The sequence below is a fragment of the Bubalus bubalis genome, chromosome 6 (genome assembly GCF_019923935.1).
Source record: "Bubalus bubalis isolate 160015118507 breed Murrah chromosome 6, NDDB_SH_1, whole genome shotgun sequence".
Taxonomy (NCBI): Eukaryota; Metazoa; Chordata; class Mammalia; order Artiodactyla; family Bovidae; genus Bubalus; species Bubalus bubalis.
The window spans coordinates 116,905,156-116,930,420 of record NC_059162.1 but is presented as its reverse complement, the minus strand read 5'-3'; the positions used below and the strand labels follow the sequence as shown (position 1 = coordinate 116,930,420).

The following is a 25,265-nucleotide window of genomic DNA, read 5'->3' as shown; positions in this document are numbered from 1 at the left end:
AAACACCAGAGTTTTGAATGCAGAGTGCCAAAGAATAGCAAGGAGAGATAAGAAAGCCTTTCTCAGTGATCAATGCAAACAAACAGAGGAAAACAATAGAATGGGAAAGACTAGAGATCTCTTCAAGAAAATTAGAGACATCAAGGGAACATTTCATGCAAAGATGGACACACTAAAGGTCAGAAATGGTATGGACCTAACAGAGGTAGAAGATATTAAGAAGAGGTGGCAAGAATACACAGAAGAACTGTACAAAAAAAGATCTTCACGACCCAGATAATCACGATAGTATGATCACTGACTTAGAGCTAGACATCCTGGAATGCAAAGTCAAGTGGGCCTTAGGAAGCATCACTATGAACAAAGCTAGTGGAGGTTACGGAATTCCAGTTGAACTATTCCAAATCCTAAAAGATGATGCTGTGAAAGTGCTGCACTCAATATGCCAGCAAAGTTGGAAAATTCAGCAGTGGCCACAGGAGTGGAAAAGGTCAGTTTTCATTCCAATCCCAAAGAAAGGCAATGCCAAAGAATGCTCAAACTACCACACAATTGCACTCATCTCACACACTAGCAAAGAAATGCTCAAAACTCTCCAAGCTCGGCTTCAACAGTATGTGAACCATGAACTTCCAGATGTTCAAGCTGGATTTAGAAAAGGCAGAGGAACCATAGAATAAATTGCCAACATCCATTGGATCATCGAAAAAGCAAGAGAGTTTCAGAAAAACATCTACATCTGCTTTATTGACTACGCCAAAGCCTTTGACTGTGTGGATCACAATAAACTGTGGAACATTCTTCAAGAGATGGGAATACCAGACCACCTGACCTCCCTCCTGAGAAATCTGTGTGCAGGTCAGGAAACAACAGTTAGAACTGGACATGGAACAACAGACTGGTTCCTAATAGGAAAAGGAGTATGTCAAGGCTGGATATTGTCACCCTGCTTATTTAACTTCTATGCAGAGTACATCATGACAAATGCTGGGCTGGATGAAGCACAAACTGGAATCAAGATTGCTAGGAGAAATATCAATAACCTCAGATATGCAGATGACACCACCCTTATGGCAGAAAGAGAAGAAGAACTAAAGAGCCTCTTGATGAAAGTGAAAGAGGAGAGTGAAAAAGTTGGCTTAAAACTCAACATCCAAAAAACTAAGATCATGGCATCTGGTCCCGTCACTTCATGGGAAATAGATGGGGAAACAAGTGAAACAGTGACAAACTTTATTTTTTGGGCTCCAAAATCACTGCAGATGGTGATTGCAGCCATGAAATTAAAAGACGCTTACTTCTTGGAAGGAAAGTTATGAGTAACCTAGACAGCATATTAAAAAGCAGAGACATTACTTTGCCAACAAAGGTCCATCTAGTCAAAGCTATGGTTTTTCCAATAGTCATGTATGGATGTGAGAGTTGGACTGTGAATAAAGGTGAGCACCGAAGAATTGATGCTTTTGAACTGTGGTGTTGGAGAAGACTGTTGAGAGTCACTTGGACTACAAGGAGATCCAACCAGTCCATTCTAAAGGAAATCAGTTCTGAATATTCATTGGAAGGACTGATGCTGAAGCTGAAACTGCAATACTTTGGCTACCTGATGTGAAGAATTGACTCCTTAGAAGACGCTGATTCTGGGAAAGATTGAAGGCAGGAGGAGGAGGGGACGACAGAGGATGAGATGGTTGGATGGCATCACCGACTCGATGGACATGAGTTTGAGTAAGATCCGGGAGTTGGTGATGGACAGGGAAGCCTGGTATGCTGCAGTCCATGGGGTCACAGAGAGTCAGACACGACTGAACTAAAATGAATGGAAAACTGGGCCTTTTGGTTTCCCTTTGATGAATAAAGTGGCATCTAAATGAAGGAAAAAAGGGGGAGAAAAACACAGAGATAAAACAAACGTTGGGAGTTCCTGGTGTCCAGTGGTCAAGAATCTACCTGCCAATGCAGGGGACATGGGTTCGATCCCTGGCCTGGGAAGATTCCATGTGCTGAGGAGTGACTAGGCCCATGTGTCACAACGTCTGAGCCCATGCTCTAGAGCCTGAAAGCCGCAACTACCAAGCCTGCTGGGTCAGCGCTGCAACTACTGAAGCCCAGGAGCCTAGGGCCCGTGCTCCCCAACAAGACAAGCCAGCTCAACGAGAAGCCCACACACTGAAACAGAGTGGCCCCTGCTTGCTGCAAGCAGAGAAAGGCTCTGCAAAGCAATGAAGACCTAGTGCAGCCAAACAACAACAATAAAAACACAAAACTCGGATGTAGAGGACAGTGCACATTTAAGGGGATGCTACACACCACTGTGGTTTAGTGAGAGGTTATGGGCCACACAGACATTGCTGAACCATGAACAGGAAGCCAGAAGCAGCCAAAACTAATCAACAGTGGGGGAAGAAACTGGAGAACGAACTCCCCCAATCTATTCAGAGCTGAGTCCTCCCGTGGGAAGGACTCTTGTAAACATCTGTTGCCCCCTTCTCCTCCTGCCTTCAATCTTTCCCAGCATCAGGGTCATTCCCAGTGAGTCTGCTCTTCGCATCCAATGTCCAGAGTGTTGGAGCTTCAGCTTCAGCAACAGTCCTTCCAGTGAATATTCAGGATCTCCTTGCAGGAACCAATCATGCTCCAGGTACGTCGGTTATTTCCTACTCTTAGCTCCAGGAGTCCGCTGAACACATATATTCCATTCGGCAAATAGGAGGCTAAGGCTTTAGGCTTTAGGCTTCCCAGATGGCTCAGTGGTAAAGAATCCCCCTGCCCATGCAGGAGCCGCTAGGACATGTGGGTTTGATTCCTGGGTTGGGAAGATCCCCTGGAGGAGGAAATGGCAACCCACTCCAGTATCCTTGCCTGGAAAATCCCATGGACAGAGGAGCCTGGTGGGTTACATGGTCCATGGGGTTGCAAATGAGTCGGATATGACTGAATGACTGAGCACACACACACCCACCCTAATCCTAAAACCCAATTAAGGAAATTCGCATAGAGGCAAATCAGGAACTGTCAACCAAGAAAATGCTATTAGACTCGTTCACTGCAGAGAAAACAGAGGCCCAGAGAGTGTAAGCAGTGAAAGAATCAGCAGGGTTCATGCCTGGACGGGCCCCATCTCGGTTCCATGCTCCCCCCGCCCCGCCCCCGCCACCACGCTTACTTTTTGTACTAACCACTAACAGGCAGTGCCCAAAGGTAACCACTGGTCAACCCATGACACCAGCTGCCAGCACTCAGGACACCAGGGCCCACAGTGCCCCCCGTGGGAAAGGCTCTTGCAAACAGCTGATCCTTCCTAAGTTGATGGATTGATACCGGTCATCTCAGAATCTTAAAATAGAATTTGTATGGAATTTGGCCAAATGGTTCTTCAGTTCTTTCGGAAAAACAGGTGGAAAATACGTCAGACAGAGCACAACCTAATGTGAAATATAAGGGAAGTGAGCACGGTAGGATCGGACGAGCACTTCTAACTTGTAGAAAATATCATAAAGCCATGATAATCGAAGTGCTGAAATATGACCCCAAAACATAAGTAAAAATTACCTGAAACAGACTCCAATGTGTACAAGAATGTATTAAATGTATTAAACTGCTGCTGCTGCTGCTAAGTCGCTTCAGTCGTGTCCGACTCTGTGCGACCCCATAGATGGCAGCCCACCAGGCCCCGCCGTCCCTGGGATTCTCCAGGCAAGAACATTGGAGTGGGTTGCCATTGCCTTCTCCAATGCATGAAAGTGAAAAGTGAAAGTGAAGTCGCTTCAGTCGTGTCCAACTCTTAGTGACCCCATGGACTGCAGCCCACCAGGCCCCTCCGTCCATGGGATTTTCCAGGCAAGAGTACTGGAGTGAGGTGCCATTGCCTTCTCCGATGTATTAAACTAAGCATAACCAAGTAATTGAGGGAGGAAATATTATTCAAAAATTTACGTTAGGGTCATTGAGGTAGGAAGGACATAAATTTTCATTCACGTCTTAACGTAACGATCCACTGCATTGAGAGGATACATGTTATTTCAAAACACAGAACAACTAAATAGAAACAACGTACTATTGTGGCCACATGACTCAGCTGAACCTGTGGAACAGACAGGACCTCGCAGAAATCAGAGCTCTGAGGAATGAATCTGGGCACTTGTATTAACTGAATAACTAATTAAATAAAACATGGAAAATAAACATCACCAAAGGAAACATGAAGAGTAAATATTTAGAACAAGATGACAAACAGCTAGTCTTTACCATAGTCAAGAGTTTGTACAAGAAGATTAAAAATACCCCCAGTGACTCAAGAGATAAACAGGGAAGGTTAAGGTCAGATAATCTGCATTTGAGGGGGAAAAAAAATAAATTGCAAATAGCTATGGGAGAACAGCCCAGTCTTCTAAAAGTCAAAGATGGGCAAATTGAAACTGAAGAGGAAATTTCATTTAAATCTGCAAAAGTAAAATCTCCCTAAACTCATACACATTCCTCATATGAGGAAATACATGTTTTTGAATGTTGCTGGTAACGCAAATTAGTGAAATCCTTTAACAGGGCCATAGGGCCAAACCTATCAAGAACCACAGAATGTTCATGGCATGTGTCGAAGCAAGCCCACGTGCAAGAATTCTTAAAGAAATGAATCGAAAAGAAGTAAGGCTCTACGTATAAAATTCTTAGAGTGGCATCATTTGCAACATCAAAACCCAGAAATGGGTCAACATAAGTGGGATTGGAAACATCAGGACATGTTAACTTGGCCTTCTTGCCATTGATATAGACTGCCTGCCCCTCCCTGGCAGTGGGGAAAACTCAGCTTCCCACCTACCCAAAAGGAGTGTGTTTTTAAGAAAGTGAGGTCTCGGACTTCGCTGGTGGCTCAGGCTCCTTGCTCCCAGTGCAGGGGGCCCGGGTTCCATCCCTGGTCGGGGAATTAGACCCCACACACCAGAACTGAGTTCTCATGCTGCAACTCAAATATCCCACGTGTGGCAACAGCCAAACAAATAAATGAAATACTTTTAAAAAGTAAAAAAAAAAAAAAAAAAATAGGAAGTGGGGTCTCCATTTCTTTTCTTTTAAAATCTTATTTATTTATTTGGCTGCACTGAGTCTTCGTTGAGGCATACACAATCTTTGGTTGCAGCACGTGGGATCTAGATCTGTGACCGGGAATTGAACCTTGGCCTCTGCACTGAGAGCCCAGAGTCTTAGCCACTGGAACACCAGGGAAGTCCCAGGTCTCCGTTTCTAAGACAAGGAGCTGGAGAAGAAGGTGTCTCAGACCTAAGGGCTGTCCCGAGTGTGTCCTGCTGGGCACCTTGTACATAAGTGTCCAGGGCTTAAGTCCTGTAAGACACTTGGAGAGAAAGGTGACCTCAAAGTGTGCCTGGGGGCGGGCTCCCAGAGCCTCTCCACCAGTAGACCCTGCATGTGAATGACTGAGGAGTCGGCAGGTCCCAGGAGACCCTGTCTCTGGGCTTGGAGGGGGCGCTGCAGGGGGCAGGGTGAGTGCTGGAGTGAGGTCAATATTAAGAAGAGACATCTGCCACGACCCCTGCCCAGCTGCCCCTGCTCCCAGAGCACCGCATCACCCCGTCCTCATCTCCCATCACCAGCCCTGCCCTGCCCCACTTCCCGGTGTCCAAAGACCCTAGAGGCTGTCCAGCGTGACAAGCCTGGCCCACCGCCCCAGACAGAGAAGTCCCAGCTGCCCCGACGGCCTGGACCGGCCTGCGGTTTCCGGGGCTGTGGGGAGGGGTGTCCAGGGGAGGGGGGGAGGGAGGCGCGGAGCAGGGAGCCCCCAGCCCCGGATGAGTTCCATCTGCCTGCCCTTCCGCCCCAGCTGGGGTCCTCTGGGCGCCGTCTGCTTCTGACGTTCCCGTTCTGACATGGCCCGACTCCATCCCCGAAGTGGGGAGATTGTGAAACTGGGCTTTCATCACTTGATGGAAAAAGACGTCAGAGCAGGCGGGGTGCCAGGGCCTGGTGGCCCCGCGTCTGGGGAGCATGTGTTTGTCCTCCAGTTCCAGGGGAGCCGTGGAGGCGGAGGGAAGCCGAGGACGGAGCAGTGGTCTCGGGCGTGGATGGGGAGGGCCAGGCCCTCCTCCCCAGTTCCCGCCCGTGGTTGCTGCCTCTGAGGGTGGGTCTCCTCCTGGGAGCTTCCTGCCCCTCAGTCTCATCTCTCAGAGCCAGAAAGGCCCCCGCCTGCCCCCTCCAGCGTGCCTGGCATCCACCACTGGCCCCAGCCCCGGGTCTGCCCCCAGGTCAGCCGTGGCTGAGCTCCAGAGACAGAGCAGAGGGCTGGCAGTCCTCCGGAGACCCCCATGCCCATGACCGCAGGCCTGTGTTCATGCTGTAGAGTCTTGGGATGCCCGGGGTGGCAGGGTGCCTGGGGTCATGGGGTGCCCGGGACACTCCTGTGCCCAGAGCCGCCATCCTGAACGCTCTGCCCAGATGCCACCTGGATGGGGCTTTAGGAATCTGCCTTTGGCGGGAAAGGGCGCCCCCTTTCTTCTGCCCACCCAGCCCACCTGAGCATATGCGGGCCCCCGTGGCAGCGGGGCCGGGTGCATCCTGGTAGGGCTCTAAGAGCCCAGGGTTCCCTCCCCGCCGTCCCCCAGGCAGCAGAGTCTCCTGCCCACCTGCGTCATGCTCAGAAGGGCGATGAGGGGGTGATGTGAAGCTGGGAGAGGCAGGAACCGGCTGGGAAGGACCGCGGCCACGTGCTCATCCACCCCACGCCCTGGTCCAGCCACCGGAAGGCTGTGTCAATGCCTGCTCCCCACGGGCAGGAGCCCCAGCTGAGGCCGGGCCGGGGAGCTGGGGGAGGCCTCCCCGAAGGCCCCCAGAGGCCCCAGGGCATCTGCCAGCTTTCTGCATTCCTGGGCTGGAGGCTGTGGGTGCTGTGGGACGCCTGGGGGGTGCCCCAATCCAGGTGGGCAGAGGGTGGGAAGTGGACCTCTGTGCTAGGTCCTCCCAACAAGGATGTGGCCCAGCACTCGTGGGCAGACCCATGACAAACACTCACGTGTGCCCGGCCCTGCTCTGAGAGCTCCCGGCTGCGGAGGGTGCTCAGGTGGGCCGGCCTCCCCTCCAGGCGTCCTGCGGAGCTCTGGTGAAGGGCCTGCCTGGCACCCTGGGTGTGGGCCCTCCAAGGCCTGGTAGGGGCGGCCAAGCACAGCAGGGACCCCGGGGAGGGGGTGACAGACTATGCCCCAGAGAGACCTCGGTGTTGAAGGAAGATGCTGCCCTCGGTTCCTGTCGGAGTCAGAAGCAAAGCAGCTGTTCCAACTGCTGCTGCGTAGCAGGGAAGACTTTCCTGAACTGACTCCTTCCAAGGGACACATAGAACAGGCCCTTGGTTCCAACAGCATAAGGGGCATCGCAGCAGGCCTGTCCAGACCCCGTGGTGGGTCAGCGACCCACCGAAACCAAGTCTCCCTGCTTGAGCGCCCTGCTCCTGTGCCCTCCTTGGCAACCCCCGGGGCGGCTCAGCGCCCAGGCCAGAGGCCACGCCTCATAACTGGACCAAGGCTCAGGCCAGGCTGGAGGGCTTTCATGGGGCCCACGTAGCAGCGAGGGGTCCCCAGGAGCAGGCCACAGGGACCCGGGCCCCTCAGACGCTGAAGCGTTGAGGCAGACACGCACGTGCATGCGTGTGTGCTCAGTCGTGTCCAACTCTTTGCAGCACCATGGACTGTAGCCCACCAGGCTCCTCTGTCCATGGAATTTTCCAGGCAAGGATACTGGAGGGGGTTGCCATTTCCTCCTTCACGGGATCTTCCCAATCAAGGTATGAACCCACGTCTCCTGTGTCTCCTGCATTGGTAGGAGCATTTTTTTTTTTAACCTCTGAGCCCCCTGGAAACCCTCACCTGGGGGGCAGACACAAACCCAGAGGCTTCGGGGCAGAGATGCCGGGAAGAACTGGAACTTGTGTCCCTTATGACCAGTCTCAGAGGGCAGTGCCCATTATCCTGGCCCACCTCCAATGCTCCCACCCTGACACCTTCCCCAGCTCAGAGCCTGAAGGTGTGTGCAAAGTGGACGAGCAGGGCTGTCTCCTGGCCTTCTAAACCCACCCGACATTTCTTGGCTTGGGGAAATATATGATTACTGTCAACCAGCCCTCGGGACCTCCCTGGTGCTCCAGGGGTTAAGAATCCGCCTGCCAGTGCTGGGGGCCCAGGTTCCATCCCTGGTCAGGGAACTGGGTCCCGTGTGCTGCAACTTAAGATTCTGCAGGCTGCAATGAAGACGCAGCACAGCCAAGTAAACAAATATTAAAAATAAATAAATAAAACCAGCCGTTTCCTAGCTGAGTCCTGCACATTCCAGACTCCTCCCCTCCCCGACCAACAGTGCAGGAAGGTCTCTGGAAATGAGAGCGTCTGACAACACATTTTCCCATGTCCTCTGAAGCTTCCCCAATTAGATTACACCCCCAGTTAATGCTTTAAATCATGTTAGGTTCCCATTAGTGAGCCAGGGCTGCAGTTTAAGGAGCTGAACTCCGGGACGTGGTGGACTTGGCCTGGCTCACGGATGGGAGCCTGCTCTCCTGGGCCCAGCAGCCCTGCAAGGACCTGGAGCAGCGATGGGTCAGACCCCTGAGCAATCTGAGGCTCCCCAGGCAGCCTCACACGTGGAAGGACTGAGCGTTGACCCCCGAGCCATTCTCAGGACAGAAGAGCTGGAGGCCAGTTCAGTTCAGTTCAGTCGCTCAGTCATGTCCGACTCTTTGCGACCCCATGAATCGCAGCACGCCAGGCCTCCCTGTCCATCACCAGCTCCCAGAGTTCACTCAGACTCACGTCCATCGAGTCAGTGATACCATCCAGCCATCTCATCCTCTGTTGTCCCCTTCTCCTCCTGGCCCCCATCCCTCCCAGCATCAGATGGCCTTAAATACAGGAGATGGTTCTTGATGATGCAGGCCGGGGCGGGGGTGGGGAGCACCTCACTCTCAGCTGAAAGGCCTTGAGAGCTAGTTAAGGAGTTCTGCCTCGGACTTCCCTGGTGGTCAGTGGCTAAGAATCCGCCTGCCAATGGAGGGGACGTGGGCTTGATCCCTGCTCCCACATGCCATGGGGCAACTAAGCCTGTCTTCTAAGGCCCACAAGCCGCAACCGCTGAAATCCAAGTGGCCTAGAGCCCAGGCTCTGCAGTGGGGGAAGCCCAAGCACCGCAACTAGAGAAAAGCAGGAGCCCGGCAACGAAGACCCAACACAGCTATAAATAAAATAAAATAAAAATAAATTCTGCCTTGAGGCTGCGAGCATCAGCTCTGTCCAAGACCTCCAGCCTCGGCATGCCCCAGAGGTTTCGGACTTTGCACACCCCACAATCATAAGCCACTTCCTTGAAATAAGTACAGTTATATATAGCCTTGCCCTACACCAAGGGTAAAGGGGGATTCACCCATGTTCTTTCTCTTCTTCGGCTTGCGTGGTTTCATTGGTTATGCCTCAATCCCTGATAGGAATATACGTGTATGTTTATCTTGGCCTCTGAACACCGCTCTTTAATAAAAGGAACCAGGGCTCCTTGGAAACATGGCTGATTCCAGGCCTGGGGCAGAAAGCGCACAGAATGAGCCTGGAGAATCTCATGGTGAGAAAGTCAGAGGGTGAGTGGGCAGGCCAAAAGGACACCAAAGTCAGCTTGACGGCGCTGTAACCGCCAGGTCAAAGTGCAGACTCGGTCGGGTCTGACTCTTCGTGACCCCGTGCACTGTAGCCTGCCAGGCTCCTCTGTCCGTGGGATTCTCCAGGCAAGAATACTGGAGTGGGGTGCCATGCCCTTCTCCAGGGGATCTTCCCAACCCAGGGATCAAACCCAGGTCTCCCGCATTGCAGGTGGATTCTTTACCGTCTGAGCCACCAGGCAAGCACAAAACAAGCCAAGGTTGGACAATTTACGGAGCCTAGTGATGGTGCTGGGCCCACCCAGATAACCCATATAATCCCCCATCTCCAGGCCGCCTGGTTAGCAAACTTAGTTCCACCTGTGATTTGCTTCCCCATCGCTGCGTAATGTAGAGGAAAACAACAGAATGGGAAAGACTAGAGACCTCTCCAAGAAAATTAGAGATTCCAAGGGAACATTTCATGCAAAGACGGACACAGTAAAGGACAGAAATGGTATGGACCTAACAGAAGCAGAAAATATTATGAAGACGTGGCAAGAATACACAGAAGGACTGTACAAAAAAAATCTTCACGACCCAGATAACTGCAGTGGTGTGATCACTGACCTAGAGCCAGACATCCTGGAATGTGAAGTCAAGTGGGCCATAGGAAGCATCACCACAAAAAAGCTAGTGGAGGTGATGGAATTCCATTTGAGCTATTTCAAATCCTAAAAGACGATGCTATTACAATGCTGCACTCAATATGCCAGCAAAGTTCGAAAACTCAGAAGTGGCCACAGGACTGGAAAAGGTCAGTTTTCATTCCAATACCAAAGAAAGGCAATGCCAAAGAATGCTCAAACTACCGCACAATTGCACTTATCTCACACACTAGCAAAGTAATGCTCAATATTCTCCAAGCCAGGCTTCAACAGTATGTGAACCATGAACTTCAAGATTTTCAAGCTAGATTTAGAAAAGGCAGAGGAACCAGAAATCAAATTGCCAGCATTCACTGAATCATAGAGAAAGCAAGAGAGTTTCAGAAAAACATCTACATCTGCTTCATTGACTATGCCAAAGCCTTTGACTGTGTGGATCACAAAAAACTGTGGAACATTCTTCAAGAGATGGGAATACCAGACCACCTGACCTGTCTCCTGAGAAATCTGTATGCAGGTCAGGAAACAACAGTTAGAACTGGACATGGAACAACATACTGATTCCAAATGGGAAAAGGAGTACGTCAAGGCTGTATATTGTCACCCTGCTTATTTAACTTCTATGCAGAGTACATCATGAGAAATGCTGGGCTGGAAGAAGCACAAGCTGGAATCAAGATTGCCGGGAGAAGTATCAATAACCTCAGATATGCAGATGACACCACCCTTATGGCAGAAAGTGAAGAGGAACTAAAAAGCCTCTTGATAAAAATGAAAGAGGAGAGTGAAAAAGTTGGCTTAAAGCTCAACATTCAAAAAACTAAGTTCATGACATCTGGTCCCATCACTTGATGGCAAATAGATGGGGAAACAGTGGAAACAGTGACAGAATTTATTTTGGGGGGCTCCAAAATCACAGCAGGTTGGTGACTGCAGCCATGAAATTAAAAGATGCTTGGTCCTTGGAAGAAAAGTTATGACCAACCTAGACAGCATATTAAAAAGCAGAGACGTTTACTTTGCTGACAAAAGTCCATCTACTCAAAGCTATGGTTTTTCCAGTGGTCATGTATGGATGTGACAATTGGACTATAAAGAAAGCTGAGCACAGAAGAATTGATGCTTTTGAACTGTGGTGTTGGAGAAGACTCTTGAGAGTCCCTTGGACTGCAAGGAGATCCATCCAGTTCATCCTAAAAGAAATCAGTCCTGAATATTCATTAGAAGGACTGATGCTGAAGCTGAAACTCCAATACTTTGGCCACCTGATGCGAAGAGCTGACATTGGAAAAGACTGTGATGCTGGGAAAGACTGAAGGCGGGAGAAGGGGACGACAGAGGATGAGATGGTTGGATGGCATGACCTACTTGATGGACACGATTTTCAGCAAACTCAGAGAGTCGGTGATGGACAGGGAGGCCTGGTGTGCTGCAGTCCATGAGGTCACAAAGAATCAGAGACGACTGAGTGACTGAACTGAACACCACACAATGAAACATGTTCCCGGGTCTCAGGTTAGGGCGCACACATCTCTAGGGGCCTTTATTCTGCCCACCAGCTCGCTAGCCCCAGCTGACTTGCTGGATGGGTCTTCTGCCTCTTCCTTCCTTAGTGGTCTTGATTTCCTTTTTAAATAAAGAAATTTCCTAGCAACCCCGCCCCCCCACCTCCCCCACTCTGACTTCCAGCTGAATCACGCCCGGCTCAGCTGGGAGGATGGCAGAACTCCGGGCCGTGATAACGACTCCTGTTTGCACTCTGAGCACAGGCGGGAACCGTCCGCGGCGGCTTCATTTCTAGGAACCTGTCACCACTGCTTTGTTCAGCATGTCACCTGCGGCTTGAACTACCTCTTCTGCTAGGCCACTGGTTTGCAATCTGTCCACACAAATCAGTTGCACAGAGCTGGGTGGTGGTGGGGGGAGCGCGGATCCCCAGGGACCCCTTGGCGTCTTCTTTGCGTCTTAACAATGTGTGACCTTTCATTTAAACACAAACCCTTCAGAGAATCGGAAGGCCCACTAGCCTGAAAAGCTGATTTTTAATAGCCTGCCTCCCCCTTTGATTTCTAACTCATGACTGATTTCTCAGCTCAGAATAGGAGACCCTGAAGGCCGTGGAGGAGGAGGACGGGGAGGAGACCCTGCCGGGGTGGCTGCCACGGAGCCTCTGCTCAAACACTGGAGGCAAGTGTGGGCTTCACGTCAACTGCAGGAGGTTGAGGACCCCGTGCCCAGCTCCTGTGTGTCCTGGCCAGGCTGTGAACCGAGGGCAGCCCTTGTACGGATGATGTCGGAGCCCAGCCCGAAACCCGCACACACACTGGGGACCCTGCGTGCCTGGCTGGGTTGTCAACCCCGCTGTGATCTCGGTGTTTGGAGGGTGCTTCTCTTTGCCTTTCCGTGCCCACTGGAGCTCCCAGGTGCCCCCAGGGTCCGAACACTGAAGCAGAAACACAGCCTAGGAAAACTCAGCCTTGAATATCAACCGCAGACAAGCTGACTGCTGCTGGCTGCCCTAGAAGATGAAGGAGCCAGGCCTGGGTGGGGGGAGCTCCCGACCTCATCGAGCAGCCGAGGGGGGCTGGGATGCACCCTGTGGGCCAGGGGGAAGGACATCTTGGGAGAAGGATCGAGTCGGGAAGGAGAAGGGGCTCATGTCCAGCTGCCCTTGGTGAGGGGCGTGCCTCCACCCCATGGTTCCAGGAAGCTCCGAGCCCGAGCCCCCCGGGCAGGTGGGAGGACAGCCTGGGTCTCGGGGATGGTGGGAGGCTGAGGGGACCACCCTGCACCAGGTGGGGGAGGGGCCTCCTGTCATAGGGACCCGGCCCCCTGGGAGCTGGATCTTGCTCCCACCACCAGCATCCCAGACTGGACCCAGCCCGATGGAGCCCTCTGTTGCCTGCTGCCTCTGCCCCGCTACCCAGCTCGAGCCTGGTCATCGAGGTCACGGCCCCTGCCCTCCCTGTCCACGCACCCCACCCCAGTGCACCCCCCTTCACCCTCTCTCTGGTCCCAGCCTGTGGCACCGGAACCAGCCTGTCAGTGAAGAACAGCTCCTGGGGCCTCGAGGGAGACCCTTTCACAGCATCCCCACTGCCCCCCCAGGACACGCCAGACTCACCTGATGGTCTTGCCCCAGTCACACCACAGCGTCCTCCCAACGGCCTCCATGTGCGCCTGGAACTGGGGGAGGCAGGACTCCCGGAGGAGGGTGCCGTGGTCAGCGTGCTGGCAGGCAGTGGTCAGGCAGAGGTGGGGCACTGCAACGAGAGCCCCCGCACGACAGTCATCCGCCCAGCTCGCCCATCCCTGCAGGGTCAGGGGCTGGCTCCACCCTTCGCGGCCCACACCCACCAGCACAGAGTGGCCTGACTCCCAGGCCACCCAGATGCCCTGGGGGCGCCGCGATCCCAGGGGTCGGGGGTGGGTGGGGCGTCCAGGCTCCAGCTGGATCATTGCATGATCAGTTGCTTCGGGGCCCAGCAAAGGTCCGCCTGCTGACGGTGTGTCTGAGACCACCGTCTCCCTGGGCTCCAGAGCAGGGACTGCACGTCCTCTGGTCCGGTCTGACACTCACGCACCTTTTCGGCCTCACCCACCCCTGACCTGGTTCCTAAGCCTCCACTTCGCAGACACGGAAACTGTGGCAGCGAGAACAGCCTACCGGGACTGGACACAGGCTGATCACCCACGAGGCCTCTGGCGTCTGCCCGGGAGTGAGGGGAGGAATCAGCCTGCCCCAGGGAGCTGGTGAGCGGCTCAGGGTCTTGGAGACCCCCGCCCCGCTCTTCCACTAGCATGTGCCAGCCAGGCTGTACCACCCAGCGCTGAGCTCACGTTCTCTGGGTCTGGGTATTCATCAGCAAGCTGCCAAGCTGTCACCTGAGCTGTTCCTACCCTTCTACTCGTGGGGACTGGGGAGAGGAACAGGTAGACAGTGGTATCGGCTACAGGTAACAGAGTTGATGGGCTGTCCCAAACGAAGGTGGAGGGCAGAGTGCCCTGGGGGCCGGGAGAGCGGCCAGCACAGGGCTCCTGGCAGGCAGGGGAGCAGACCCTGTCTCTGTCCCCTCCAGAGTCCCAGGGGCTACGTGGTGGCAGGGGGCTCCACCCTCCTCTCCAGGGTCCACGTGAGGACCTCCAGGGCCCAATTCCCCCCCATTGGGGGCGGGAGACTAACGAGTCCACTTACCTAAGTGACAGACGGCAGGCCAGACACATCTTGTCAGGGGCTCGAGCCAACAGAGTGACATTTCACGGCAACCCAAGGACAACACTGATTTGTTTGTTCAGCCGCTTAGTCGTGTCTGACTCTGTGACCCCATGGATTGCCTGGGACTGGTTAGCTCTGTGATTGGTCACAAATAAGAAGCCAAACACAGGGAGCCCACGGCACATGGAGACAGAGGTGAATCTGGCGGCAGGAGCTGAAAAAAGCCTCGGGCTTCGTTCGCCCTGTGGCTCAGCTGGTAAAGAATCCGCCTGCAATACGGGAGACCTGAGTTCCATCCCTGGGTTGGGAAGATCCCCTGGAGAAGGGAAAGGCTACCCACTCCAGTATCCTGGCCTGGAGAATTCCATGAACTGTATAGTCCCTGGGGTCGCAAAGAGTCGGACACGACTGAGCGACTTACTTCACTTCACTTCACTGCCTGAGCGCCGAGGTGCCCGTCCTGTGCACACCACCTGGAGGGTGTCCCTCTGTACCCTAGATCTGGACATGCACGCTGGGAAGCAGGGAGGACCCCGGGGGTTTTCAGCCAGAGAAACCAGCAGTAATGGGTGGTGGGTGGAGGAGATGAGAGGCTGGCAAGAGGAAAACCCCCTTGGAGGAGCCTCAGGAGAGGACCCGCAGGCATGGGGAGCAGGCCAGCCCACCCTGGGTGCCCTGGGATGGGACCCCGCTGGGTCCACCTGGCGCAGCTCACGCACTCGAGGACCAGCTGGGGGAAGGGGCTGCTCCCAACCCCGGCTCCATCCAGACACCCCTGAGAAAGCCGACCTTCGCGCACGGGTGGAGCGCCCAGGGTCACAGGTAGCTCGGGGTGGGGAGGGGCTCAGACACTGGCTCACGGAGGAGCTCCAGCCATGTTCCGAAGGCCCCACCCCGGTGCCCCCGCGCCCTCAGCACTCTGTACATCTGCCCGGGCTGCGCCCGCGGACCTCCTTTCCCCGCAAAGCCCAGACCCAGATGCGGCCCGTCCTACTCCGCGGCCTCCTCCCCGAGGTCCTCCAGGCTTTACTTAGGGTGGGCGGGGTTTTCCTCTCCTTTGGCCGCCCTCTGATTGCCTGTCGCCCTCCCTGCTAGCCCGCGGCTCTGCACGTTATTATTTGTCAAACGAACACGTAGGCGACACCCGACTTTAGCACAGCGCGCCGTGCCTGCGCTGCAGCGAGGCGCCTCGGCGCGCCCTCAGGAGGTCAGGAAGGGCGCTGGGCTCCCCTCCTGCGCTGGCAGGGCTGGGTTAGGGAGAAGGAAGAGAAACGTGCATCTCCGTCAGTGCTGGGGGGGGGGGGCCGGGGGCGGGCAACCGAAAGCCAGGGGCTGATGTGGGCGCTGGAGGGGCGCCCACAACAGTCCCCCACAATCGTTCCGGGCCTCAGGTCACGCTGGAGCCCCCACTGTGGGTGCGAGCCCCGCTGTAGGGCCGGCCCCGTGGCCTCGCCGTGGCCCAGGGTCGGGCAGCTCCCACCACTCTGGGAGCTGCTGTCTGTGTCCCAAGGGCGGGCCCTCTGCTCTGTGGGGGCAAAGTCCGGCCTTCACCGCTACCCTTTCTTTCCTGCCCTGCGGGAGCCCAGACCTGGTTCTCCAGGCTGTTCGACAACTGGAATGAGGTTGGGCAAGCTGCTTGGGTGGTGAATTTGGAAACCAGTTTCAGCACAGAAGGATGCTGTTTTTTTTTGTTTTTTTTTTTTTAATAAAAAACGAGCCTGATATAGTTCTTTTCCTTGCAAAGAGAGGCCCCATCACGGCTTTAAAACTGAATACACTGCCCAATGTTTTAAAACCAGCTGTTTGAGACCAGGTGGCTCCCATTCCTGGGTGATGCGAGGTTAATCCTTCACAGCGCGTGTCTTAAGAGGCCAAGTGCGAGGCTGCCGGGCAGACAGCAGCAAGCTGAGGCAGGACTTGCCCTTGCGCCGGTGTTCTTCAGTGCAGGGAGGCTGGCTGGGGCTGGAGGGGCTCCGAGAAAGCACGGACAATGCCCCTGGCCCTGGCAGGATCGCTATGGCAACGGGCCTGGGGCCAGAAAGACAGGGTGGCCGGCGCCCCACGGGGGCCCCTGGGGCTTGGGGGCCTTTGGGCTTTCTAACGAGAGATGAGGGCCCAGGGGAGGACCCGCCAGGTCTCTCTTCTCACCTGTGCCCTTGGCCTGCGGCTGCATGCCCACAGAACCGACCCGTCTTGCTGCCGCTCAGCTCATGCCACGATTGCAGAGACAGAGCCGCACACCCGCATGGGCCTCCCAGGGCTGGGGTCACGGGTGGGGAGCGAGCCGTGGGAAGGGCCCCTCCCTTATTGGAGTGGCCGGCCGGGGAGCTGGGCTCAGAGCCTCCCCTGGCAGAGCCAGTGGGCCTCTGGGCCCCAGCCCACTGCCCCCACCACCCAGGCTGGGCCCCCGGGCCCCGTCACCTCTGGGCCAATTTCTTTCTCTGTGAAATGAGACCCTTCTGCACCAAGTGGGCCAACGGGGCTGGTTCCCAGAACGTGTGTCTACAGGACCAGCCGCACTCGGCCCTCCCTGAGGGTCTGCGGTGTGAGGGGCCCTTAGTGACTCACAGCGTGTGAGCCCCACAGGGGTGGTGGAAGGGGGCAGGAAGGGGAGGCGACAGAGGCAGACTTTGGAGGTGGTGGGTACCCATGAGCACAGTCTTGAGTCCACCTGGGTGCATACATATCCCAGGACCTTCTAAGTCACACACTTGAAGTGCATTCTTTATTCTATGCCAATTACTCAGTTGAATTGAAGAAGTGAAGTTGCTTAGTCGTGTCCAACTCTTTGCAACCCCATGAAATGTAGCCTGTCAGGCTTCTCTGTCCATGGAATTCTCCAGGCAAGAGTACTGGAGTGGGTAGCCATTCCCTTGTCCGGGGGATCTTCCCGACCCAGGGATCGAACCCGGGTCTCCTGCATTGCAGGCAGACTCTGTAACTGGCTGAGCCACGTGGGAAGTCACTCCTCAATTAAAATCAGTAAATCTGAGGGAATGTTGAGAGCGGGGAGCCGAGTGCTGTGATCACAGCTGATCTTCACGCTGCCTCTGCTCTTCCCTACTTTCTGCAGGTTAAGGAATGGGGTTTCTAAAGCGCCACCTCTATTCTGCCCGGACCTTTTCCTAACAGCTGCAGGAAAAGCCTTGCTCTGTGCGCTCCAGCCGAATCACCTTCTGCTCTCCCAGCTGGGGCCAGCACACTGGGAACCACCCACTCCCAGGACTCCTCTGGTTGCAGCCACTCGGGAGCCAAATGCCCAGGAAGCTACCTGCCTGGCCAGTCACTAAATGCCCCAGAGGATGACGTTAACAGCACTTGGTTTGAACATGTTACCTTCAGCCTTTCTCTGGAAAAAGAAAACTACTTTTCTTTTTCTACTCTGGAAAAAGAAAACAAGAACCCAAAAGACAAAATGAAAAAAACAAAAACAAAAACAAAAACTCTGTGTGACAAGTGAAAACTCCTACTCAACCCTCAAGGCCCAGTGAACCATCACCTCCTCCACCCTGCCCAGCAGAGAGCCCTCTCTGACTGTGCATAGCGCCATCTTCTAACTGCTACCAGGAACCCTTCAACAGCCAACCACGGAAGGGGAGGGGGACCTCGGAGCCTGTGCCTCCTCCATACTCAGCGCCCCGCCTCAGCAGATCAGCTGGGAGACTCCTCACTCCCATCCAGGGATGGCTCTCTTAACGCTCCAGGTCTGTTCTGGCTTCTCGAAAGCCCCTGGCAGGCCTGGCCCCACGTGGCCCTAGTGTTAGGAGCCAGGGGAGTCTCCAGCAGGAGGGAGTGCTTCCCTCTTCTGCGTGTCTACCAGGACCACAGCGTCTGTCCATAACAACGGACCCTGGAACCTGCCCGAGGCGATGATGCCTCACGCAGAGGGGCCAGCCTCTGTCACCTCGCTTCGCCTTTGCCTTTCAGGCCTCTTCCCCCAAAACATGAGGTTTGCTATTGCTGTTGTTCAGTCCTTCATTCATGTCCAACTCTTTGCGACCCCGTGGACTGTAGCATGCCAGGGCTCCCTGTCCATCACCAACTCCCGGAGCTTGCTCAAACTCATGTCCATCAAGTCGGGGATGCCATCCAACCATCTCATCCTCTGTTGTGTCCCCCTCTCCTCCTACCCTCAATCTTTCCCAGCATCAGGGTCTTTTCCAATGAGCTGGCTCTTCGCATCAGGTGGCCAAAGGATTGAAGCTTCAGCTTCAGCATCAGTCCTTCCAATGAATACCCAGGACTGATCTCTTTTAGGATGGACTGGTTGGATCTCCTTGCAGTCCAAGGGACTCGCAAGAGTCTTCTCCAACACCACAGTTCGAAAGCATTCATTCTTCACTGCTCGGGCTTCTTTATGGTCCAGTTCTCAAGTCTGCTATCTGATTCATGGACTGCTTTCGTTCCAGTCGACGGTGGACTGGAGCGTGTGACAGCGAGGCAGGCGTTGTCATTCAGTCATTTGCCGGGTAAACTGCTGTCTTTGATCCTCCCAGGTGAGGCCTGGCTCGGGAGAACCCTTGCTGGTGAGCCTCTCGGGTATGGGGGTACAGAGCCCTGGAAGCACACACAGGTGGGTGTTGCCCAGGTGGGTGCAGGGAGTGGCCTCTGGTCCCTGGTCCCACAGAATTCACCGGAGAACTCCACCCGGGAGGGAGGGGGGTGGGATCAGGACTAACGTGACAGGGACACTGGGAGGTCTAATGAGCAGGAAATAAGAGTGGCCTGGCTGTGATGAGACGCCCGGGTCCCCTGCTCCCCTGCTGAGACTTGGCCATGGACCCTGCTTTAGTGAAGCTGCTCAGAATCCGTGTTTCGAATGATCACTGCAATGATGTCTTTCGATGTCAAAGAAAATACTAACATAAAACAATCTTAGGGGAATTTTTTTGTCTTTCTCCATGAACAACAATACTGTCATTATGTCACCAAGAATAAGCTCTTGTTTAGCCTGGGAGCCTCCTCCCGCTGCTGTGTTGACATAACCCTCCTGGCCAAGAACAGACGTGTTCTCTAGAAACGTTACCCAGCCCCAAGGTCATCCATCCTGGAGCGGGGGAGGGCTGGTGCCCAGGACATCCCTGTGGGCACACCATGGGGGTGGTAAGAGGAGGCTGGGGGGACAGGGCAGAGCCCCAGCAGCGTCCTGTGGTCTCCACGTGCCAGGAGGATGCTTAAGAGCAGGGGCAGGTGGGGGGGGGGGGCACCCAGGGCCAGCGGGGGTTCTGCCCCTCCCCCGACCCCTCCCCAGGCTCCCCGTCTCCTCTTCAGGTCTCCCGAGTCCCTGGCAGAACGAGAGGTTCTCAGGCAGGGATCTCACAGCTCCCCCACCCGCCGGTGTGTGCCCTTCTCAGAGCCCACCATGTGTCTGCCACTCACCAGGCCCACCACTCTGCTGGGCACACGTCAGACTCAAATGTGACGGTGTCATGGGCTGGAAACGTTCATCTCTTGGGGCTCACTCAGGTCTGTCTGTCAGTGTGTCTGTCTTGGAGAGGTGCCCTGCTGCCCCCTCCCCGGGACCCCTGCGGCTCCTGGGATGGGACCTGGCCGCACGGCCCCCATGTCCAGCTGAGAGGACTAAACGGAGAGTTGGGCCTGGGTCCCGGGTCCCTCCCCGAGACCGTCCCGGCGGGTGGGACTGGGCCAGGGCCCTTGGAGCGGGGAGCCCTCCGTGCCAGGCGGCCCTCTGGAAAGACAGGCTCTGGGCCTGAAGGCTGCCAAGCCCTAGGGGCTGCCCTGCTGATGGCTCAGCATCTTCGCTGGAATTCAGGTCACGCGGGGAGCCGCCATCACACACTCTGCCAGGCGCCGTTTCTAAGTGAGGAGAAGCTACGGGATTGCTTCATCCTGGGGGAAAGCAGGAGGAACCGGCTTTCCCCAACTAGCTATTTGCCCCGAGTAAGGATTTCACCTAAAACCCTTCCTTGACGTGTGGTTACCGCCACTTCTGATGTGGGCATAAACATCTCTCAACAGCCCTGGCCTGACGATGTGCACACTGCCAGGCATGCAGCTGTAGAAGGAAGACGGATGCCCAGAAACGTCTCCCTGCCACTACACACACAGGGTGAACAGACACACTGAGTCGATGAGCAAAAAAAAGAATCTTTCAGATGTGGACTCCAGGATTAGAGCCGCCTCTGGATTTAAAGCAGCATGACAATCTGAAGCAGTCACGTGGACTGCATTTCCTGTGATGTCCTGGTCGGTTCCAAACAGCTACCCTTGTATTTATATAAAGTCACATATTTCAATAAACACAGTGTTAGTCACTGTGTCTGACTCTTTACGACCCCGTGGACTGTAGTCCGCCAGGCTCCCCTGTCCACGGGATTCTCCAGGCAAGGATAGTGGAGTAGGTAGCCATTCCCTTCTCCAGGGGGTCTTCCCGACCCAGGGACATAGCAGCCTTGCAAGAAGTACCCCCTCCCCCAGCACGCGAGGGAAGGTGCGTGTTTCCCAGGACAGACGACAGAGGAGTTCAAACAGGCCGACGCCGGCCAGCACTGTCCAGTGAAGGTGGGCGGGTGGTGACGGGAGCTTACAACGAAGTCATTACACACGGACTCTGGCTCCTCTGGAAATGTCCCTCTTTTCTGACCGATGAAAAATAAGAAATTCCACCTTGCTATTCTGGGTAGCAAAATCTTCATCACCAAGGGGCTCTAGCTCACACTACCCCTTGGAAAGAAAAACGTGCGCTCTCCTAATTCTTCTGACTACAGCTCGGCTCCAATGACGCTAATTAGCTGATAACCTCATAAAGCTGTGTTTGTTCTTCCATGATATAACATTAGCCAGACCTCTCAGAATGTTAGGGTTCCAGGACTTTGACCTTCCACCAGAACGTTATTTTCTTGGTAAACAAGGAAGGTCTTTAATATGTGATCATGATAAAGTGTTTTATTTACATAAGCTTTAGAGGGTGCAGCTTCTGGATGGTAGGAAAGAGAATTTGTTTATTTATGCTTAAATAAGCTGGGCTCAGCCCAGCTCTCTACCTTGCTGAAAGAGAAATGCTCATTTCTTAAGAAACTAAAACAGTACATTCCAGGTCAAACCCACAGATCCTAATGCAAAAGAAGAGAATAATATTATTATAAGATTCTGCTTTTCATATACCTTCAGCAAAAACCACTTAAGTGGCAGGATCAGCTTTCAGAGTACATTCTGTTGAAGTAGATGCTAAGGGTTTTGGGCAGCTCCAACACTCCTTGGCGAGGTGTGGGAACTGGAAGCCTGGAGTGACAGCCTCCCGCCTCCCAGACAAGCCCCGCAACCCCTGGCTGCCTCTTGAGCAGCTGCACGGCAATGTGGGGACCCCTTCCCCAAGGGCAGCATCACTGCTTGGCAGCCAGGACACAGCTACCAGGAAGAACCGTGGGGCCTCCCTGGGCCACTGGATTCTTCCACTTTACATGACTGATTTGGTTTTTATTAAATGGTAACTAAATACATGAATCCAATAGCTGAGGCAGTTCAGGAAGGTTGCTTAGCATTTTATGAAAACAGTGGGAAGAGGGAACTGAAGATGACAATTTCTGCTAAATTTTGCTGAGTCAGCTGCAGGCTTCTGCCACCATGGTCTCAGAACAGAGAGCCAGGCGTGTTCTGCCACCTCCCCAAGAGCCCCTCTCTGGACTGCTGCTAGCCACACACACACACACACACACAGGCAAGTCAACACACACCCACATACACACACAGATTGGCAAGTCAACACACACCCACACAGAGCGGCAAATCAACACACACACACACACACACACACACACACACACACACACACACACACACACACACACACACACCCCCTGTGGAAATGCCCCGAAGAGAATGGCTGGCCTCATTTCTGCAAAGGAGGCTTATCTACAAACCAGCAACTGTTGGCTGTGAATGTGTCAGATTTTCAGTTTTAGCCAGTTTTCTAGGTAAATGGTACGTGGTTCTGATTCTGGAACCCGAAACTGCCTGCAGCCTGGAGCCGGGGGCCAAGGTGCCATGAGGTCGGTCACGGTTTCCTCCGGAACCTGAGTGCCCGCGCCCCACGCCCCCGCGAGGCCTCCGAAGCCGCCCCTTCCCCGGAAGGAGGCGCCCCCCGCCCGCGGCCCGTCCTGAGCCGGAGCCGGGACCCCTGCCTACTCACCCAGGAGCAGCCAGAGGCTGCGGCACCGGAGGCCGCGCAGGCCCGGGGCCATGGCTGCAGCCGAGCCGAGTCCAGCCGCCTGCCGCGCGCCCCGCCGAGGACTGAGCCCGCCGCACCGGGGGCGGGGGCGGCAGCGGAGCGGGCGGGAGGCGGCTGCCGCGGGGCCCGGCCCACTGCGGCCCGCGGCGGTTGGAGGGGTGGCCCGCGCGGTGATGGGGGCCGCGCCGGGACCCCGCAGGGAGGGCCCGCAGCAGGCGAGCCGGGCTGGCCAGCACCTGCCGGCCGAGGTGCGGGGGCAGACGCTGCACCAGCGAGGAGAGCGCGGGGCCGGACGGGGAGACACTGCGAGGGAGCCGCGCAGTGTCTCCAGGACCCTGCCCGGGGGACCGCACACTCCGGCGACGACCTCGACCGAGGCTCGGATGCTCCTGAAGTGTTTGCCACTTGTTTAACTGGGGCGGCTCTTCTAAACAGGGCCTCTTGAGGCCCTCCCGGGTACCTCTCTCCTTCGCTCTGTGGGTTACAACCGCTCTACCTCGGGGGTCTACTTTGTAGAAGACCAAGGTCACCCTCGCCCATCCGCCTCGCCCAAGGTGCAGGCACTGGGGTTCCTGAGAGGACAAAACCAGCCCTGGCTCTTGGAGACATTCAGAATAACCAAAAAAAGGGCCCACAGGTCCAGCGAGGAGCTGGAATGACGGGAATGGTGGGTGTGGGTGCACGGGAGGAGGTGCCTGGAAGGTAGGTGTAGGTCCTGGGCTAGAGGGAAGAGGGCTCCTGGGGGTACAGAAAGGTGGCCCTTGTGGACTTCTTGCCTGACATGGGGGGCGAAAGTCAGAGGCGGCTGGGAGGGCCTCTTTCTGACTCTGAACTTGTAGAAAGAGAAGGGCTCCCTGGGGTGGGGGGACACGAGAGCCCTGGGAATCTGGGCAAGTGCAGGTAACCGGCATGCTTAGGTCTGACCTGGGAGGCATCAGCCCAGCCTAGCGAAACTGACCTGGGCCCTCTGAGCTCTGCTGGTGGCTGTGCCTCACTTTGCAGAGGTTCCTGCTTGTAACAGCCTATTCTGAGAACTCTCAGCAACTGAGTACATTTATGCTCATGCTAAGGAATCAACCCCTGCCCTTAGGAGGAGCAGGAATCACACCTTTGTGACCGAAGCTGCTGACGCCTAGCGGAGTGCCTAGTGCAGAATTCCGTGGTCAGTCCGTGTGGACCGACTCAACACATCCCTCTGCCGACAGCTCTGTGAACAGCAGCAGCTGACAGCCAGGCGGGCAGGAGGCACTGAGGACCTGCATGCCTGTAGCCTGGAGCCTGAGGGGCCGGGGTCCCACGGTGGAGGAGCACGCGCTCGCTCGAGCTAAGCCCCTCTTCCCCAAACATAGGAAGATACACCCCAGCGCGTGGCCTGGCCTCCCTCTCTATTCATTTAAGAGACAGATGCTGGGTAAACAAGGCAGGTTGTTCTGCCCTTCAGTTGGTAATCCAGTGAGGCATCTGCAAAAATCTCAGTAACACAGCAACCACAGGCCTGGGCCTGGTGCAGCTGGCTCAGCTGCAGTGTGAGAAGCCTTGAGGGCTGGGCGGGTGAGTGTATGAGGAGGCTGCAGGCCAGAGCGAACAGCCCGCTGGCCAAGGCACAACTGTGTTGGGCTGGGGGGTGGGGGGGGGGTGAGGTCCCAGCCCCTCCCCGTGAAGCACAGGATCTCTGCTCTCTCAGACCCGCCCTCCACTCACCCTTTCCCCCGTGGCTTGTGGACCTCTCTGCACCTGCTTATAGCTGGGCTCTTTCATTCCCCAAGGCACCGGGGACCCCTCTCCTTCCACTGTTGGGGCTGGCATGGTCTGGGTGGGAAGCCCTCTTGCCATTTCTCCTCTCCATTTTCTCACACTGCCCACCCTGACAGATACATGTACCTGACAAGACAGAGTGTACTTCTCAAATCTGTGGACTCAGGAAGCTCACAATTCTCTTGGGAATGCCATAGTTGGGGGTGTACCCACCATGGCACTTTCTCCCCTAATGGTTTTCTTATCTGCACCTTGGGTCTGGGTAAGAGACACCCCAGTAATTACTATGGGTTTTCCCTTTGGCAGAGGTATGGAAGTGGGACAAACTCTAATGTCTTTATACCTGTGATATCGTAAGAGTTGCCAGTTTTGCCCCAGCCATTTTTCTTGCTGGCAGCGTGGACAGTCCTCTCCCTGGGCACCTCCATCCACACGAATGTTAGGGTAAGCAATGGGAGAGTTGAGAAGATGGCCACATGCTTTCCTGCATGCACAGCAGGGCTAAAGACACAACCTAGACAGGTCAACATGACTAAAAACTCCAAGTTAAAAGAACACTTCAGCTTCCATCCATTATGTAGTAACAGGGACCGGATTCACCTTCCCCGCTTAAACTAAAACGTTGGACAAAACAGATCAAGGAACAGTTCTCACCCTGGACCACAAGACAACGGCCCTGAGAGCAGGGAAACAAGTGAGGTGAGCCGTATGACTGCTCACTGCCTGCAGTTTCTAGACACAGTCTGGGGGCTCCCAGGGTTGGGAGGCTGGGGAGCCAAGGCAGCTGGCGCTAGCAGGGTGCCAGAGTACTGGAGAGGA

The 25,265-nt window shown here is 55.0% G+C and overlaps 1 protein-coding gene across 1 annotated transcript in view; it reads right to left on the bottom strand.

Annotated features, from left to right (window-relative positions):
- The window catches only part of RAMP1 (receptor activity modifying protein 1), a 41,785-nt gene extending 18,975 nt beyond the window's left edge, over positions 1-22,810 (bottom strand). The window contains exons 1-2 of the mRNA XM_006066757.3: positions 22,653-22,810; positions 13,412-13,550 (exon numbers count right to left, since the gene is read on the bottom strand). Of these exons, the coding sequence (XP_006066819.2) occupies positions 13,412-13,550; positions 22,653-22,704 (191 nt within the window). The 5' untranslated portion in view covers positions 22,705-22,810. The remainder of the gene's footprint in view (positions 1-13,411; positions 13,551-22,652) is intronic.
- Between the last annotated feature and the right edge of the window lie 2,455 nt (positions 22,811-25,265).